This window comes from Protopterus annectens, chromosome 2.part2 (genome assembly GCF_019279795.1).
Source record: "Protopterus annectens isolate FY-2018-M chromosome 2.part2, PAN1.0, whole genome shotgun sequence".
Lineage (NCBI taxonomy): Eukaryota > Metazoa > Chordata > Ceratodontiformes > Protopteridae > Protopterus > Protopterus annectens.
In genome coordinates, this window is record NC_056730.1 from 562,170,681 (window position 1) to 562,190,680 (window position 20,000).

Below are 20,000 nucleotides of genomic sequence, written 5' to 3' on the forward strand. Positions count from 1 at the left end.
TGGTTCCCTTGTCTCCTTGACTGTTAAATCCTTATCCCCTGCAGGCCCATTCAGATACTGCAAGAGTGAGGCAAGCACAGGAGCTTATTGCAGTTGTCCATTTGTGGTGAAGTATTGAAAAAAAAAACCTAACCCCAGTTTGGGCAGAAAGCTCAGTGTAGTGCTTGCTGTCTCCCCCAAATGATATTCCCTTGATAGGTCTCTCTCTCTGCTTTCCTGGGGTGAACGAGCATGGTCTGCTCAGTAGCTTCGCTCCCTAGGTTCTTATATTGCCTGAACTTCTAGGTAGCCACTTACCTGGGACTTAGGGCCAAAGTCCCTGACCAGCAGATTTTGTGCATTTAGTTTCGAAAGACTGACAGTTTATAATTGCACATTATAGTGCTCACATGGTTCATTCATTAGGGGTCCATTAACAATAAAGAATTTTTTTTTGTTCCTCTTAATGCTAACAATTGTAATTTTTTTCTTTTATGTTTTTTTTTTTCAGTCAAGAGAAGTACTTTGTAACATTTCCATATCCTTACATGAATGGCCGCCTTCACCTTGGGCATACTTTTTCTTTGTCTAAATGTGAGGTAAGTTTTATTTTTCTGTGTAATTAAATTTTTTGTGGTAAAAAGCTGATGTGCTGGAGTTGTCTTTCATAAAGTGCATTTTTTGAACACTGACTTCTGTGGTGTATTTAATTTGACTGTTCTCATTTCCTAATTAGTCAGTTATTCTCCAGTGCGTGCTTTATTCATTTCAAGGCTCCTAGTGATGTCTGAGCTTCTCCTTGCAATCATTGGGTACGAGGCAAAGAAACTACTCCTGAATGAGCATTAGCCCCTTACAAGATACATATAGACACTGACTTGCATTGTTGATGTACTTATAGGGAGTTTTGAAGATCACCATTTCATTTCAGTGCATATCACTGAAATGTGCAAGGAAACCAGAGTGCTCCTCAAAAAAAAAAAAAAAACACAGGAGACATGGAGAGAATGCACAGAAGGCACCTCAGCTGAGAATTGAACTAGAAAATCAGCCACAGTGAGGTAACAGTGCTAACTGCTGCACCACTCTGCTATACCTGTTTGTAATCTAGTGAACTGGGAAGCATATCAAACTCTGTATGAAGACTAAAATCTTGTAGAACTTCTGGTATAGCAGCGACTGTGTGCCTAAACATGTTATGGGAATGAAGAAGATGTATGATGCATCATCTTCATCATCTTCAGGGAAAACCTATTTCACTATTATATTGAAAGAGATCTTCAGTGCTGTTGTCCATCCAGCTGCTCTGTTTTGAGAGGTTTACATGGTTATTTTTTTTTCTGACTATGAGAAAGCTGCATGATTTCTTGCAGATGGAATTTCTCACGATGATGCTGTCTTTTGTTCAGGATTCAATGTGTCTACTGTAAGAGCTTGCATGCTATTTGCTTGCAATGCATTTACTGATTGCCACTTGCTTGAATAAGCTAGTTCTTGAACTCCCAATAACACTCTCTCTTATAATTATTTGGCTACTGTAACCCTACTAGAATCCTAACTCTAACCCTAAGACACCCCTCTTCACAATTCGTAAAACCCTGTTCCACACTGGTACCATAATGCACATTTACTCACCACAGCTCGAACTCGAATAATGTGATTTGTTAAGCTACAGCAGTGGCAGCTGCTTGCCTGAACTCGTATTCATGTTCAAGCACAAGCAGAAGCCTTCCCAAGCTACAAGATGCTGCAGTCCCAGGATTTGAGACATTGGGTTTAGAGTGCTTGAGACTCGAGCGGTAGTAGAATGCCTGGATTCAAACACTGAGCACAGCTGTTTGTCTAAGATAGATGATCCAGACTTGTGCTGGAGGGAGTTTATTCATGTCAATTACAAGAAGTTTAAGGATGCTACTTTGGTTGTGCATCTGACTTGCTGTGCTTTGGATCTTGGCTGTATAAGTTTGGTAAATTGTTTTGCAAATCGCTTATTTTAATTCTCTGAATTGCTTGCAGCTTACTGAAGAGAGAGTTCTTTCCATCTGTGTTAACAGACCTTGATTACGACAGTTTTTAAGCATTCATATTTAGACATTCTGGAGTATTCTCACCCTAACTTTCTGTTCACTGCAAAGGTAATTGTGTGTGTGGTCCTATGCTCAGCTCTATTCACATCTGACGTTACATGATTTGTTGTGTCACTTTCATCTATGTTTTAAATCTAAGCAGAGCAGGGAGACATCCCCCATTAGAGTAGATAATGATTGCCCTTAGGCAAGGGATCAGTGGCAGTATTTTGTTTCAGTCCTTCTTTGATCTCCCGTTGCCTTTTGACACCCTGGAGCATGAGGTCTGTCAAGCATATAGCAACATTTTGCATTTTATCATCATGTATTTCTCAAGTGATTTGCCTCTCACTTTCAGGGTGTCTTTGGCCAGGCGATGTCCAGTTTGAATTCCTAGAGGTCTTACTTTCTGGACTGCTGGTTTTACCCCAGGGCTCTATTTTTGGCTCCTTTGTCACTCGTGCTTGCTGCAGCAAAGGAAGTTTATTGTAGTGAGAGGGAGATTTTCTGTCAGTCATATGTATGTGATATTTAGTTGTATCTCTGTGTGTTTGATATTTCAGCTTTAGAAGACTGTTTTAATTAAGTCATCCAAAGATCAAATTCAAGCAGTCTTTGGATGTAGAAGACTGCTTGAATTTGATCTTTGGATGACTTGTTTAAGTTAAACATAGCTAAGACTGAAGCATTGCTGGTTTGTTCCACCACCAGCCAACTCCTTTTCTTTGCTCTCTCTGTTTAATCAAATGGGAGGAGATGTGTTACAGTTTGTATCTATTATCAAACCTGGGCATTTTTCTTGATGACAAGCTCATTCTCATGGACCAGGTGTAGGCTGTTATCAACACATATTGTTTACATTTGAAGAAAATAGCCATGGTAATGCACTGTATTTCACTGTTAGATGATAGGATATGGATTTGTACTTCATTTGTGATAATTTCCATTCCTGCAGTGCTGTATACTTTGCGATATTGGATGGTGATCTAGCCTGCTTGCTGAATGTTCTGACTTCTATGACAAGGCTGCTTACTGACACACGTCAGACATTTGTCATGCCTATGCTGAGTGTTGCAGGCAGATCTGTTTGCATAATTTTTTTTGCTCTTGCCTTCTGTGCCCTACATGATCTGGGTCCTGTCTATTTGAAAGAGCCACTGAAATATTATATTGCTGCTAGGTGACTCAGTTTGTCGCATGTTGGTCTGCTGGTTGTTACGAGAGTTTTGTTTGGGATTGTCAGTATCTGTCCTGTACATCTTGCCCTCATTTTGTGAAATTGGCTACTTTCTCTGATGCAGATGTGCGAGTTGAACAGCTTCAGGTGGTCCTTGAGATACATTTGACTTTAACTGTGTGAGTTTGTTAAAATATGTCTGCATGATCATTTTCAACTATGGGCAGTATTGCTCACGCTTTGTATTGTTTGATATGTATTTGTACGTTTATTTTTATTGTACTTCTATCTTTACTGTAATCTGTTTCATGGAGCTTTTCTCCCTGGGCCTCCACTAAAAACGGGCTCTCTGGGCCCAGTTGACTTCCCTGGTAATCAAACTGGAAATACATAAATAAATAATACTGCCCCAACCACTGTCCTTCTGAGCTCTGTCTTTAAGTTGTTACACTGTAGCCCTTATTCATTTGCCTCCAAACTTTAAAATTATGAATGACTACTTACCCTGTCTCCTTAACCAGTGTTGAAGCCCTCACTCAGTTAAGATTGCTTTTCAGCAAGCATTGGGGGGGGGGGGGGGGGGAGTCTGCATTTGGAACTTCCTACCCCAAAATATCAGGAAAAAAATCTAAAAGTATCCATTTTCCAGGGTTTGTCCCCCCAGAATGTGGCTAGGAATAATATAAATTCTCTCGTTTTGACAGTGGATTGGCTAATCTATTCTTAGTACGTAGAACTAATGTTAACTGTGTGTTCAGTGTTATATGTTTCTGCATTCTAACATCACGTCTATATGTTATATATTTATTTATTTTTTAGTGTGCCTTAGCACATTAATTCATTTAAACTTAAGTGGTATGTGTTTGATTCTGTGATTGTGTTGAATTCTTATTTTGATGCTGAGATTAAGTGGTAAACTGTGACACAGATGGAAGAAAGAAGAAAACGCACCAAGCTGCAGCTAAAAGCAGTTTCATCAAAAAACTTATCAGCTCAGGTGTTTTGCACACCGTACAAGGATCTTTTCTTGAAATAGTGTAGTAGTTCTGCCTGGCCAAGGAAGTTCCTGAATGAAGCAGTCAATCAATCAATTAAATCAAATCAGAATCGGACTAACAGCTTGAACCCTGATCCATCATTTAATAAATTCAGGCACCGGTTACTGAAAATTCGAGTCCTGATAACTGACCATCCCCCATTTCTTTCTTTAAGCACGAGTTATGGTTTTTATAGACAAGTTATACCTGCTGACTCATAATGACAGTTTGAGCTGATACTTTCTGGAATCCTTTGACTGTTGAGTGGTCCATTAGTTAAGACAGTATTTAGTTTTGTGACTTGAATGGAACATGAGAACAAAGCATCATGTTAAGCTTTTCAGTGCTTCTTTAACTTCCCCGTGTTTCATGTACATTCTTTCTTGAACAGAGTAGCTAAAAATATCCTTGGACTAGTCACCTATCTGCTTAACAAGTCAAATTTAAGTACTTCTTCACTCAGCTTGGGTGCAACACCTTTGCTTTCAAAACTTTTTTATTTATTTATTTTTTTTAGTTATTTTCTGATGATATATTTTGATATGCTAGTGTAGTGATTTCTGAAAAAAAATTTAATGTTCAGTGTGTCTTTTTTTATGTTATGAAAATGCTTAGGTTTAAGCATTTAAGTACTTTTAAGTAAATCAATTATTTCCTATTCATGAGCCATGGATGTTGATTAATATTTTTATTGTTTCCTACATTAGTTTGCAGTTGGCTACCAGCAGTTAAAAGGGAAGAGGTGCTTGTTTCCTTTTGGACTTCACTGTACTGGAATGCCAATTAAGGTGAGTTCTGTAATCTGAATTACCATTTTTCACACTTTAGTGTTATGCGTATTATATTGTAGGGTGAACAGCATGAACGGTACATTTGATTTGTGCTGTTTCCCAAGCCCTCTTGACCATTTTCACTAACCTATGTGTAAAACTTTTTGCTGTGTCTGTTTCTCTTGAGTGTCCTATTGAAACTGCTGTGTTTCACTTTGCTGTCTATTAATTGCTAGCACAAATCACTAAATGCCTGTTATCTAATATAATAGTATGTGCACACCTGTGCCTTTCTAAGCTTGAAGTGACTAATGTATACAATATATACTCCAAATATACATGATCCAAGACTGTAGTAAAATTAATCTTTACTGTTTCTGCTAAAGAATATTTAGTAGTAATGTACATTTTGTTTTGTGATCTTATTAGACTAAAAAGCATGCTGTGTTGTTTCAAATTTAATATCAGACATAGCAGTAAAATCCATCACTGTGACACACGCATCTACAATTCGCAGCGAATATGTGGCAGTATACCTCTTAATGAGCTTATTATAATGTTCCCAGATATACCTTTTTAAAGGCATTTTCCCTTCATTATTCCTTAAAATTCTTGGTGTCATGCCTTGAGGTAGATACTCTGTATAGTAATGAATGTTGCACCAGTACAGCCCTGCACTGCAACAGATGGGATACCTGTGCAATCCACTGATCTTGCTTTTAATGATTTAGAGTATTGTTTAGAAATCAGTAACGTTCAGCTTGCACAGTGAAATGTAGCTGCTACTTCCCTCTGTAGTCTTTTACTAGTGCACCATAACACTTTTACTCCAGATGAGTCCCTCAAAATTCCAGCCTAAAGCTCATGTTTCCATAACACTGACATTTTGGATAATTTAGCAGTCTTCCAGTTGCATATTCTCTGAGGATGTGCTGCAGATTGTGACGGAGCTCAGGAAATCATACTTCAGAAAGCTTTACTTAGTGAAGTGCAAAGATTTTCCAGGTGGTACAATAACCTAGAACAGTATCCAGTTTCAGTGTAGACCTTTCTGGTCCTCACCTACCTGTCAGACCTATGCAAAGCAGGCCCTTTTTATGCTTTTCCTCATGATGTATGCCTCCTCTGTCTCTGTGTGTTCATGTAAGCCACCTCTGTACTCTGTTGCCAATGAAACAGTTCCTTAAGGGAGTTTTGCACATTAGATCTCTCTAGAAGGGGATTGCTGTACCATAGAAATTGGACTTTGTGTTGGGCTTGCACTCCGTCCATTTGACCAGGGTCTTCTATCCCCCCATGAAACTCATGTCTTGGAAGACTGTATTTTTTGTAGCTCTGACCTTGGCTGCAAAGATCTCAGAACTACAGGCTACCATATGTAGGAGCCATTCTTTTCTTAAGGATGGGGTCATCCTGAGGGCTAAACCTATTTATGCCAAATAAAGTTAAAAAACTTTTTCCTGAAACGGGCTGTCCACCTCCCAGCATTTTTCCTCCTCAGAATAAAGGAAGGAGACAATTTTGTATTACTTAGATTTGCACAAACAACTGAGGTTGTTATTTGCATGTTAAGCTCCGAGTTTTTTTCCCCTAGAGTCTGTACTGCAACATTGAGCTATGAAAAATCTAGTACAGTTGTGTTAGGAAGTTAACATAACTGTAAATGTTTGAATAGATTCACTGTTATACCATTACCCTCCATTCTTTTCTCTTCCACTGTCTGTCCCATACATCTGGGTTGAAGTGGGTTCTCAGCTTATCTCTGTGCACTTCCCACCCTCTTGACTTCATCAGACACCCTCCTCCTTGGGATTCAGCAGCAGTCCAGAAAGAGACGAGGTTTAGATCACTCTGTTCTTGATATCCCACTTAGGATGGGTCATCTGCGGCTGGGTTGTGTTGATTCCAGGCAGCGGTTTGCACCTGTTATGACAAAGACCCAACGATGGCACCAGTAGGTGCTCCTTCATGCCATCAACATCAGTACATTGATGGAAGAGGGAGTCTGCCAGGCTACCAGGGGAACATAGAAGAGCTCTGGAAGTTGGACTAATCTTCAGGCTTCTGCATATAGAAATCTCCTGAATCAGTATTGCAGCAATGAATTTTTTTTTTGAATAACCATACCCAGCTGTACTTTAAAAATAGTAGGAGACCAACCAATAAAAGCTTTCTGCTTTGATAAGCCTGCATATACTAGGCTGAGGCACTCAGTCCCTCCCTGCATGTACATTAGCTCTTCACTGGAGTGTAGAATAATTTGAGTAGCTCTGTATTGTGGGGTGGTCACCTAAGATGCACTTCTACAGGTAGCATTTAAGTCTTGCAGTGAGAAAGTAGCAGCCCAAAGACTTAAAAGAAATCCAGTTTGTGGCTAAAAAAAAATTAGAAAAATCGTGTCCATATAGTGTGTATTGGGGGGAGGGGGCATGAATTTGGGCAGAGGACAGAGTATGATCAAGGAATAAAATACTTTAAGGAAATTTGGTAATTTTGTCTATAATGATTTTAGGTATGGTTAAATACAGATTTTGTATTTTTTTTCTTAAACATGATTTAGGCCTGTGCAGATAAGCTGAAGAGAGAGATGGAAGACTTTGGCTACCCACCACGGTTTCCTGAAGATGAGGAGGAAGATGATGAACTGAGCTTAAAAAAAGAGGAAGAACTGGTAATAAAGGATAAAGCAAAAGGCAAAAAGGTAATTAACTTGTTATATGACACACAAGAATAACTTGTGCAATACAGGTATTTTATAATACATTTTTAGTTATTGGGACTAATGAAGAAGGTAAAACAATAACTCAACATACATATTAGCGTGTTATTTTCCTTATGCTTGTAGTATTATGTGAAAGAAAATATTACTAGCCATTGGGCAAACTCCATCTAAGAGATATCACAAGGGAAAGTGTTCACTTGAGCTAGAGGTAGGTACCATCACTAAAGGGGCAATGAAGTTTTTTATATTATGAGGAAGCTTTTATTAGGGAGTGTTGTACAATGGAGAGTCGATTATCTGAACAGTCAATTATCCAAACCCACTCTTCAGAAGTTTTTTGGTAGGAAAAGTCATAGTCTGAATATGTAAATGGTATACGCATCAGCTTGTGCATGGTTTTTGAACTTGTAGCCTGCTTGTGTGTGAAAACTATTCTTTATTGTCCACTGGACTTGCTGAATGGTTAAAAAGTGTATTCCCTGAGTGCAGAAAAAAAAAACAAGATTTTAGAAGTTTTTATGCAATTCAATCTATGTGTATCTGAACTACCCTTGGTCCCAGTTAGTTTGGATTATCGAGACTCTACTGTATGGAGTGTTGGGAGTTTTAAAATTGGTATGTGGGATTGGGGGGTTGGGAAGTGTTTGCTTGTGATGGAGCAGTGAAAGGTGGCACTCATGGATTTGGCAGAATAAGTTGTGCGAGAAGAGTAGAATGGGTTATGTGAGAAGAATATCACAGTAGAAGTAAGTTGAACCTCTGTATTAGATGAGAATTACATTTGGGTAATGATAAGAGGAAGAAAGTAAGTGAAGAGAAGGACAGTTGTTAGGAAGAACAAAACAATAGGAGTAGAGCTGAAAGTATTTATAATCATTTATGTGTATGTAATTTGCTCCTTCCCTTTTCTAAAGATCCGTCTTCCAGTTCTTTTATCTCTTTTTATAATATTCAACACTTCAAATGCAGTTGGTTTAGGCTTTTTTGGTAGCTAACAGAATTAAATTTAACAAGGCCTTACTATGTCTAAATGATTCATATCCTGTGTCCCTGCTAAAAGAATTGTTTCCTTACTTAGGGGGAATCACAGCCTTATTTTTTCTCACCCAATATTTTTGATTTAGTACTCTCTATGTAATTTTAAAATCTGCCAGCTTTACACTCCCAAAACACATGTCTCTGTTATCTCTTTCTTCCCCAAGACATGTTCGATATTTGGAGGAAAAATCTACCTGAGAAAAAATTCTTTTGACGTCTGCTTGTGGTATAAAATACCTATGCAAGCCCTTCCAAGCAAAAATCATAAACCCTTTGGACTTTATTGCATACCTGGAAGCAATGCATTCTGCTTCCAATTGTTTTCTTCTATCTTGCTTTTCCAGTGTCTCTCCCCGAACTTTTCTAACCACTTTAGATTGATTTCTGTAGTTACAGTGCAATATTTTATATGTCCTACTAATTATCCCTTTAAACAGCAGCTTTTGTTCTAGATTTAGTTAAAAACTTTACCAGATCAAGTCTTTCACTTAGGATTTCCCCTATCCTTTTCTCTTTGCCTGTACTCTGATATCAGTCCCTGTTTGGAAAGGCAGTCTCTATCCTTCACTCCAAACTACTGCTTGGCCTCACCCCACTCGGTTATTTTTCCCTCTCTTGTTATTTGCTCGTAATACCTTGCTTCATTTGCCAGTTTTCTCCAGTAAATTCCAGCCCTCTCTTGCCTCTTTTCTGTACCTCTTATTGCCATCACCCCTATAAGCTAAATATAATTTCTCCATTCTCATTTTGGCTAATACTTTCTACTACTTTATGAATATAACATTCATTATGATTGTTACTGTATTTGAATTGCATCCAGAATCCCGCTCTCTCTCCTTATTTCTTGAAATTTCCCCTTGCTTTATCATCCTCCCTTTCCACTTTGAAATATAATATTCTGCTTGTATTATGTATATGAGCCTTAACTGTGTAGTTTTAAAATATCCCTTCAATTCAGGTATTTCTAAACAACCTTGTTCTGTTAGAAGGATCAACTTATCCCATTTAACTCCTTCCATCTTCCTCTCCCAGATAAATTCCTTCAACTCTTTATTAATCATCGTCCACAGCTTCTCATGTGATTAGTTTTATACAAGTAACTAAAAACATTTTCACTGCTTGTATCTTATCTATAAACAGAAACTTCCAGCTTCTCAGTTTTTGTATTCTCTTTTGTTTAGTCTCTCCCCACATATCTTTTTTAACTGCTGTAACAGAAGTCTTTTAAATCCCTACTCCTAAATACTTCATCTTATGTCCCTGTAAATATGGGTAGTGCAAAATCAGTTTGTATGTGGGTACACAATTTATGGTTATAGACTTTGTTATATCTTCATAATTTTATATCCTGAAAATGCTTGAAACTGTCTCAAAATGTTCCACAGCACTGAGAGTCCTTTTCTGGATTTATCAAGTGCAAAATAATATCCTCTGCAAATAAAGACATGTTTTCTTGATTATTATTGGGAGAAATTATTATAATTATATCCTTTCTGAGTCCCTTATTTTCTTTGCCACTGGTTGTAAATACAAAGAAAATCAACTACAACATATCGGTGAAAAATCCTCCCAGTTTAAGTTTTACCCTCAGTCTTTCATGTATCCTTCTAATTAACATTATTAATCTTATTACTTTTTCAGGGAATGCAAATCCTTCCATTGCAGTACTCGTAACATTTCAAGTCACTCTGCCAAATGCTTTCCGTATGTCACAACTCACCAAGAATGCTATTATTTTACATTTTGCTTCCCTCTGGATGATTGTTCTTTTATACTTGTCAAATTTTTGCCTCCCTTCCAAAAAAACACATTGATCAATATCAAATTTTGTAACACCTTTGCCATTCTTTTGTCTAGTATGGACAGAAGCAGTCTATCATGGTTTTAAAAGTGAAATGGGTCTGTATGAAGCTCAGTTTGATTAGTCTTTTCTGTTTTTGGTTAATACTGCCACCACAGCTTTCTTCCAATATGTTGGTGCACCCCTTCCTTTTAAAATACTGGTAAACAAATTCTTCCAAATCTTCATGTTTTTCTTCCTTCCTAACTTCCACAGGTAATACCATCTGTTCCTGGAGACTTTCCTGCAGATTGATTTTACATCACTGTTTTTGTCTCCTCTTCACCTGACTTTACTATTAGTTTGGTGAGCCTCATCTGTCTCTAACCTTGGCATATTTAAGTCTTACATGCATATTTCCATTTCTGCTCTTACTTGATTTCCACATTCCTCTATTTTATACAAATTTTCATAAAATTTCCACAATAATTTAACACATCTATAGGATGTGTGGTTATTTTTCTTGATAGGTCTCCTAAGTTTGGTGACGACTCTTTCTGCTTTGTTGCCTAAGTCGTGCTAAAAGTTTTTGTGCTTTGGAATTATGAAAAGGTAGTTACTTAACAGCGATCTTTGTAAACTCATACATGTTATCCAAATGCTCATATATTTTTTCCTTAGCATGCTGCAGTTACCGCTGTTGTTGTTCTTTGAGATTCCCCCTATTCTGAATATGTTTAACCTTTGTCAGCCCATTTAAATAATTCTTAGTACTTAACCATATCTCTTTCTCTTTTGATTTTACCTAATTTTGAAATATGATTCCCATTTTATCTCACACACTGTCGCTTCCGAAAAAAGTTCTATCTTCTCTAATAACTCTCGAATAATAATTTCCACTACCCATTCCTTACATTTCTCTCTTTAATAGGTGGGAAAACATAATTGTCTTATTTTTACTTTAGTACTATGCATTTTTGTGTTAGATTTTATCAGTGCATGATCTGAAATAGTTATTGGATCTGTGTTGGAGCTGTTAATTAAATGCACATGTTCCAATGAGTATATAATTTCTGTCTAGTTTAGCCCAGTTGTTATACATTTGGAAATAATATTCAAAGTTCCTAATATTGACTTTGTGTATTGGCAAATATTTTTATAAATTTCTTTAGAAATCTAGCCTCTTTTTGTTATTTTTTTTCTCTTATAGGTCCCCCTGATACATCCTCAGTACTGCAAGACAAGTTCCAGTCCCCACCTACAAGTAATATACCCTGCTGAAAGCTGATTATTTCTCCCAAATTTTTCTTAAGCTTCATAGTAGTAATTTTGGGTGCAATATAAATGCATGCCAGCGTAACCCACCCCCCTGCCAGTAGCTCCTTACTACCACAAATCTACCAGTATTGCCTCTTTTTTTTCTCTTCTGCCACTGCTGGAGCCCCTCCAGCAGTCACCATTATTACTCCACTTTTCCTTTGTCCTAGATATTATACTGATTAACCATCCTGAAATCTTTCGTTAAATTCACATATGCATTTCTTTCCAAAAGTGTCTCTTGAAGCATTGCTATCTGCATTCCTTAATATAATTCAATACACCTTCTTTTCTATCTATACCTGTAAGTCCATTTACATTCCAAGATAATATGGATAGCATAGCCATTATGATAAAAAGCTGATGTTTCCATCTGTTATGCATGACAGTTTTTTGAATATGTAATTCCAGTCTTTGTCTTACGTGAACCCACTATTGTTTGGCAGAATTTTTTATACAGTTTTCTTATCTTCACTTGAACCCACGTCACATTTTCACAACTTTCTTTTAAGGAAAATTGTCAAAAAAAAACTAATTACTTTTTAGAACACCTCCATTCCTTATTAACGCAGAACAATGTGCAATTTAACTCAAGTGTAACCATCCAGATAGGTATAGTTTCCCCAAATCAACTGCATTTTGTCTTCTTTTTCAAGTCTACTTGCTTAAAAAACACTTGTTTATGGTTTAACCCAAGGGCTTCAGTCTAGACAGCCACCCTTGTAATGATGAGAGATTATTGTAATTCTACACGTAATATAATCAGTGCACTTTACACACCCCACACCAGCAACACAGGATCATAGCATATAAAGTTAACTTGCTTCTGTCCAGGCTTTCTTCTCTTGTTATGCTGTAAAACCTATTTTTTGTAAAGTAAAAAATACTGTGTCACGTAGCTCAGTTGCTGCTGAAAAAACAACCCACACATTTAAAATACCCTCAACTGTACAATATACAAAACTGCTTTATTATTGAGTTTATATCAAGAAAATTTTAAAAGAAATATTAATAATAAAAAAAAATTCTTCTGGTTACTTTCCCCCTTTAAATCCCTCTAATCGTTAATGACATAAAGTGGGGTATATGTTTTACAGTCCACCCAGAAGTTTAACAAAGTCAACAAAAGTCCAGTCTTTCTCAGCCACTTTCTTGTAAAACCATATTTCACAAATGTGATGTATTGTTTCCCATGTATTCACTAATTTCAGTGATGCTGACTGGCTTCTTCCTGTTCATCTCCATCTCCCAATACCAGACTCTGCTTCAAGTGCTAGCTACTCCTGATTCTTCTAATCAGCGCCTATATATTTTTTGTTTTATTTCTGTCTCTCAAGCATTTCCCTTTGGAATACTGGAAAACGTTTTACTGGCAAAGTTATCTATATGATCTTTATTTTCAGAAGAATGAAGCAGCTTCCCCTTCAGTTTGCTGGTCCACTTTTGATTGGATAAACTGTATTTCTTCCTTAGGCTGCTCTGCATCCAAAAACATTTCTTTGATCCTCCAGGAAAATATTGTGAAGACAGCTGGATAGAGCAGCTTGAATCTCTCAACTGTTTTTTTTTTGACATTTCCTGATTGCTGGGATAAATTTGCAGCTCTTCTGCCTGGTATAGAGTGAGCAATCATTTTCCACAAAACTTTTTGCTATCTCCTGTTTTTAATAATTTCCCCTTTTGCCACAGTTTTGTCAAAATCAACTGTTTTGCTGGTATGTTTGCATTTTTACTATGTAGGCCTTGGCTGCATTCTCATGGTCTAGTTTGGAACATGCACTTTATGTGCCCTTTTAAATCCTGCTGTGGAATACCAGTCTAGCTGCTTATTTCTGCTTTCATAAACTTGTTAGTGTGTTTCAGTTTCTCTGGTACTGCAACAAATCTCAGGTTTTCTGTGCTATCTTCTTACTATACCATTGTTTGAACAGCTTTTCTAGAGAAGCCTCGCACTTAGCCAGCCTTTTTTTTTTAAATTTCTGTCTCTGCAGTTTTTTCAGTTGATCTGAATAGCTAGTTGAAGCTTCTATTTTTTTCCTGTCTTTTGTTGAGTGAGTTGAGCTATTTCTTCTGTGATTCATTTGTTTTAATCACCTCTGAGTATATTTGATTTATTTTTTGCTCTAAATAATGGAAGCTATCTTTGTACTAAAGCTGAAGCTTGAACTGCTTTATGCTGAATAGCTGTAGGATTCTTCCCAGCCTGTGTTTTCTCTTTGCCTTTTCTGGTTCATTTTCTTTAGGTTGTCTAAATTTCTTCTTTGCTGGAATCCAGTCAGCATACACACTAGTTAGTAAACAAATTTTACCCAAGTTAATAATATCAGTGGTCTTATTTCTCTGTTTTCACACTGTGAGAGCTGAAATTAAGCTCTTGATCATTGTGCAGCCATCTTGGAAGTCCTACCATGTTTTATGTATAGCTGACATCATATAGGCATGTAAATTATATAATATCTTCTTTATAACATGCAACATATATAATTATGTTGTAAAATGCATGAGCACATAAAAAGATTCTGTTACACAGTTTTTTATTGAGTGTTTTAAAATGTATATTTTTTCTATTCACATGTGTTAAAGCAGTATCTATACAATGTGCATGAATGAATGCATTATATAAATCTCAATTTTAAACCTACATAACAGGCTGTAATAACAAAAGGATACTTTATCTACGGTACAAGGTTTTTCTTAGTAACCCAGTTTGTTAATGGGTGAATGTGGTTCACACACTGAGAAACCTTTACAGTGCTCCTTAAGGTAACCAGCAGTACTGCACAGTAACCTCCATGAAATACTTTGCATAACCCTAATTTCAGCAGATACAATTTGCACCAACAATTATATTACAGAATGTTACAAAGCAACGTGGTGGTGCTGCTGTTAGATTTTCTGGTGTATGATGCTTGGCTCACAAAGCATACCAACGTTGCATCCCTACCAGTAAAACAGCAAAATATATTTTAGAGTTGTATAAAATTTAAAATGCCTTACTGGCTGTTGTCCACCAGATAATAAACAAGGTTATACCACAAGTACTGAAAACTTAAAAACTTTATTCCCGAGTCTTCTTTGGTCACAATAAAAGTTTACACTAATCAAAAATAAGTTTAAATTATTAAAATAAGATAAGCGCTTTCGTCCATTTCTACTTTCATTGACTTCCTCAAAACAAAATTGAGCATAACTGCCGCCTTTTGTTTAAGTAAGGAATACTGAATGTTAAGTGGGGCAGCTTCATCAAGGAAAGATTTCCTTAAAGGGTTAGCAAGTTTTAACAAAATAAAATAGTGTCACATTGGTCACCAGTTGTAAAATCATGTTAAAGAACAGGTAATTTATTCATTTCACATGACATTTTAGACTATTACGATATAAAAAATATAAAGATCTCTTGAGATAAACTTTAAATGTTATGTTGTCCTATCTCGCAGTAATTCTTGCTGGTTGGGTTCGGAGCCATTCACTGCTTCAACTCGGCCGAATACTAAAGTTCGAGAGCTTCCACTGGCTCGAGGCTAACTCCTATTCCATGATACTCTGGGCCAAATCGCCCAGATCTCGTTTGCCGCTCAAGCATCGAGGTTGCTATCTGGCTGGCTCATTGGCTAAGTAGACTAATTTTATATTTTTCAGTGTTGTTTCCTTGATTTTTTTGTCTTTAAAGTCTTCTACTTTTAACAGTTGCATGAGTCTTTGTTAGGTCTTCTCTACCTTTTCTAGTTTAGGGATCACCATTTGTTAGAGGGTTCTTGCGGCCCGTTTAAGTTAGAGGGCCGCTCTCCCTTTTCTTCAGTGCGTGTTCTTTCCTGAGAATCATTTTAAATTAGAAGATTCTCTTCCCCTATCCCAATCATAGAGAGTACCGTTTAAGTTGGAGGGCTCTTGAGGCCCAATTGACTTAGAGGGCTGTTCCCTCCCCTCTTTTTTTCTGTCAAAAAAAAAAAAAGATCTTTCTTACAAGATAGTTTTTTCAGTTTGTAGTTTTTTTAACTTCCCTTGTCTGCAGTTTATCTCTTGGATGATGTCTAAGGAAAAAGAGCATCGACAATCTGGGTTTAAAAAATGTGATGGATGCACCCAGAAAATGTCTGTCACCGACAGCCATACCAGCTGCGTCTACTGCCTCTGTGAGGTGAATTTACAGGACCCTGCACCATCTGTCATGCTTTCAGTAGCAGGGTGCTCCATGAAAGGAAGAGAGAACTAATTGATAGGGGTTTAATGAAAGGGCCTTTAAAGGAGTCTTTAGACAAAGGACAGAGCTCCAAATCCTCCTCCCCTTCTTCCTCCAAGACATAGTCCATCAAAAGACTGGCTTCTTCAGCTCCATTGACTGAGCCACCTAAAAACATTGTGACATCAGAACTGAGGACTCTGTGTTCCGACACAACCATTACGTCTGTGGTTCCAGCAATATCCTCGGAGTGGGCAGAAGCATTGAATAGAAGACACTCCACAGAACTGGAGCCTGTCTCGCCTATCTTGAGATCTACCCATTTTGGACCGGGGTAGATCTCCTTCCTTATCCACCCGTTCCTCCAGGAGCTTATCCGATAAGGATGTGGAGTGGGTGGTGAAGAGATTACTCCAAACACCAGCCCTGGCCAAAGTTTTATCTCCGGACCTGAAGGTCTCAGAGCTGTCCATACCTACATGCCCTGTTGTGATTTCTCTGACCACCTCAGCGTCTTCAGAGCCTGAGAGCTCTGATCCGATAGTAGTGGAACAGTCGGCATCGAGAGCCCCATTGGAATCTTCGGTGCCGACTGCTCTAACTTCCTCAGCTCCATTGGAAGTCAAGGGGTCTGGGAGCAGATGCTCGCCAGTCTGGTCCGGGGGGGAGAGTTGGCGTGGACTGTCGTCCGACCCGACTCTTCCTCTCGGTGCCTTAGCTAGGTTGAGTTCGGCTCCCATGTCGGCGTCTGAGCAAGTCTGCCTTGCCTCGGAATCGACCCTCTGTTGCTTCGGAGCTGAGGGCCAGTTCAGAGCAGGGTGGGAAGACTTTCGAGCTGATGGAGAAGGTGATGTCACCCCAAACAGCCCCACCATTGGATCCAGGCTCTCATTCCCTCCCAGGTGCCAGTGATGGTCTCCTCACCTTTGCCTCCCCCTAGGCGTAGAGACCCGGACCCTCAGGGAGCCCCTGTTGGCGTGGTCTCTTCTGAAACTTCCCCGGAGTACCGCTCAGAGTAGGTCCCTTGGTAGAAACTGTGCAAGAGGAAGCACATAGACTCCCCTGAGTCTGTCGCCTCTGAAACCAACTTGCATGAGTGTGAAGGGCCCCCAAGGTCCCCCTCGGAGGATGTATCCTTTGCTGACATCATGGAATCTTGAAGCAGAGGGGTGACTGACAGCCCACCAACCCTTTGAAGGACGAATCGGTATAGCTGGAGGCTTTTAGGTCTCACCCTTCCACCTCCCGAGTGAACTCCCCCTTATGACAAACTGCTAGGGGTCATATCTTGTAAGGCCTGGATATCGCCTGATACAGTGGAGCCTGTTCCGCGGAGGCCCAACAAGTTCATTACCGCCAACCCCGGATAAGGATTTATTTGACAAAAGGTGTCCCTGTAGATGCCATGGTGCTGGTGGTGTCCACTAAGAAGGAACTCTCAGAGAACTCTTCATCTGTTCATCCTCCTAACAGAGTGTCCAGGATTATGGACAGATATGGAAAGCGTACCTTCTCTTCAGTGGCTTTTACTCTACGGTCGCTGAAGTACCTTACCCATTTTACGAGACTTCAAAGGGATCTCCTCAAAGAGCTAGGAAATTCCCTTCAGGGTACCGTAGCTTCAGGGTCTGCTGATTGTTTCTTCGCAGCTCTCCACCCTCACTTCCATTGCAAACTCCTCTGTGAGACTAATTTCTTATGCGGCGGATGGAGTGAGTAGGGGGGGCAGCAGCAGGAATTTCCCTCAGGAGACATTCCTGGATGCACCTTTGCAATTTTGCCGAACCCTTCAGGTCTTCCTTCACCAACACTCCCTTTGATGGTTCATCCCTTTTTGGACCAAAGGTGAAGGATACTTTTAACCAGGTGCGAGCAGGAAGGGAAAACCTTATCTGCCATGGGAGTCCGTTTTTCTGCCCCGTCTAAGCCTTAGCCCAAAGGTCAAAAGGGTGAAAAGATGTGGTTCCACAAGTCCCAAAAAGGTTTCTCTGAGTCATGTGGTGACTCTTCCCCCAAGGGCAGAGGGGGAAGTTACAATGGAAGACACTGACCTCGGGGCAGAGGGCGTCCGCAAAACCAGGGCGTCACATACGTTCTCTGACATGCCCTTCCAGTGCTTCTGAAAGGAGGCCCATCTGCTATTATTCTCTGGAGGCAGTCGGGGTTAGATTGTCACTGTACCCAAATGCCTGGCAAGAAATTTCCCCGATACAAAAATGGTACATTCAGTAATATCCAGAGGTTATTGCATACCAAATTTCTACTTCCGCACCAAAAAATCATTCCTTACTGGATGTCCCACCCGACCAAAAGGATCATGCAACACAAGAAGTAATCTCATTGCTATAGAAAAGCGTCATCCAAGAGGACCCCGCAGACCAAATAGGATCCGGGACTTAACTCAAGATTCTTTTTAGTTCCAAAAGTGACAGGGGACTGGAGATCCATTCTAGATCTCGGCAAACTAAACAAATCAGTGAAGAAGTCAAAGTTCTGGATGGTAACTCTGCAGTCGGTTTTCCTGTTTATCGAATAAGACAATTGGATGTGCTCAATAGATCTCCAGGATGTGTACTACCATATAAAGATGGACAGGTGATCCAGGAGACACTTATGCTTGAGGCTGGGAGCCAATCATTACCAATTTCGAGCCCTGCCCTTTGGTCTCACTACAGCCCCCAGAGTGTTCACCACATGCATGGTAGTAGTCACGGCTCACTTGAGACGTCAGGGATTCCGGGTGTTTTCCATATCTAGATGACTGGCTCCTCACCGCCACCACCAGGGATCTTTTACTTCAAACAAGGGATGAAACAATGTCACTTTGTGCCAGACTAGGCATCACAGTAAACTTAAATCTGCTTGTCGCCGTCTCAACATACCACCTTAGGTGGAGATCTGGATTCAGAAAGCATGACATTAAAACTTACCCCAGACAGAATTCAGTCCCTTCACCGGCAAATCAGGATTTTTTTGTGAAAGGTAAAAGTTCAAACCAGATTTGTGCTGCAAGTTCTGGGACCATGGCAGCAGCTCTTCTCCTAGTCCCACTAGCACGTCTGCACATGAGGGTTCTACAATGGTTGCTCTTTGCTCAGTGGTCAATGCAAGATCTTCATCTGTCACACCAGATTATCATCAGAGTCATGCAAAAAAGATCATTTTTGGTGGCTGCAGACAAATTGTATCAAGACCATCCCTTTGTTTTTCCTCAACCGAATGCAGTACTGACCATGGATGCTTCCCAGATCGGGTGGGGTGGGGTGGGGGGGGGACATTATCTGGGAATGACAGTCAAAGGCCTATGGCAAGATCACGAAAGCCACTTGTACATAAACGTTTTGGAGATGAGAGCAGTGCTTTATGCGTTGCAGGCATTTCAGGACTCTCTTCACATGTGAACGGTTGCAATTCAGACTGACAACATGTCAGTAGTGTGGTATATAAACAAGCAGGGAGGAACCAAATCTTGCCCACTATGTCGGGAGGCGCAATGAGTTTGGCAATGGGCGATTGCTTCTCAACATTTTCTGATAGCAATGCACATCCCAGGAAAATCCAACATGATAGTGGACACGCTCATCTGAGCAATTCTAATGACTCATGAGTGGTCCCTGAAACCAGAGATTGCTGAAGTGATCTCCCAGAAATGGGGCCAGCCTTGCTGCGACCTATTCGCCATGTCCATGAATACCAAATGCAGCAACTACTTTGCCCTCATTCCCCCTCCGGGTAAGTCACCAAGGGATGCACTGGTTCATGATTGGCCTCTGGGATTACTCTATGCCTTTCCTCCTTTCCCTATAATCCCCAAAGTGATTCAGAAAGTGAGATTGTTGAAAAGCTCTATGATCCTCATTGCTCTTTACTGGCCTCGTCAAGTTTGGTTCTCCTTTCTCTGGACCCATCTGCTGGAGGAACCATGGATCGAATT

General features: G+C 39.5%; 1 protein-coding gene across 1 annotated transcript in view; it reads left to right on the top strand.

Annotated features, from left to right (window-relative positions):
* LARS1 (leucyl-tRNA synthetase 1) overlaps window positions 1-20,000 on the top strand; it is a 1,303,086-nt gene that overhangs the window by 148,883 nt on the left and 1,134,203 nt on the right. The window contains exons 3-5 of the mRNA XM_044064023.1: window positions 491-578; window positions 4,967-5,047; window positions 7,590-7,730. Coding sequence (XP_043919958.1) covers window positions 491-578; window positions 4,967-5,047; window positions 7,590-7,730 — 310 coding nt within the window. The remainder of the gene's footprint in view (window positions 1-490; window positions 579-4,966; window positions 5,048-7,589; window positions 7,731-20,000) is intronic.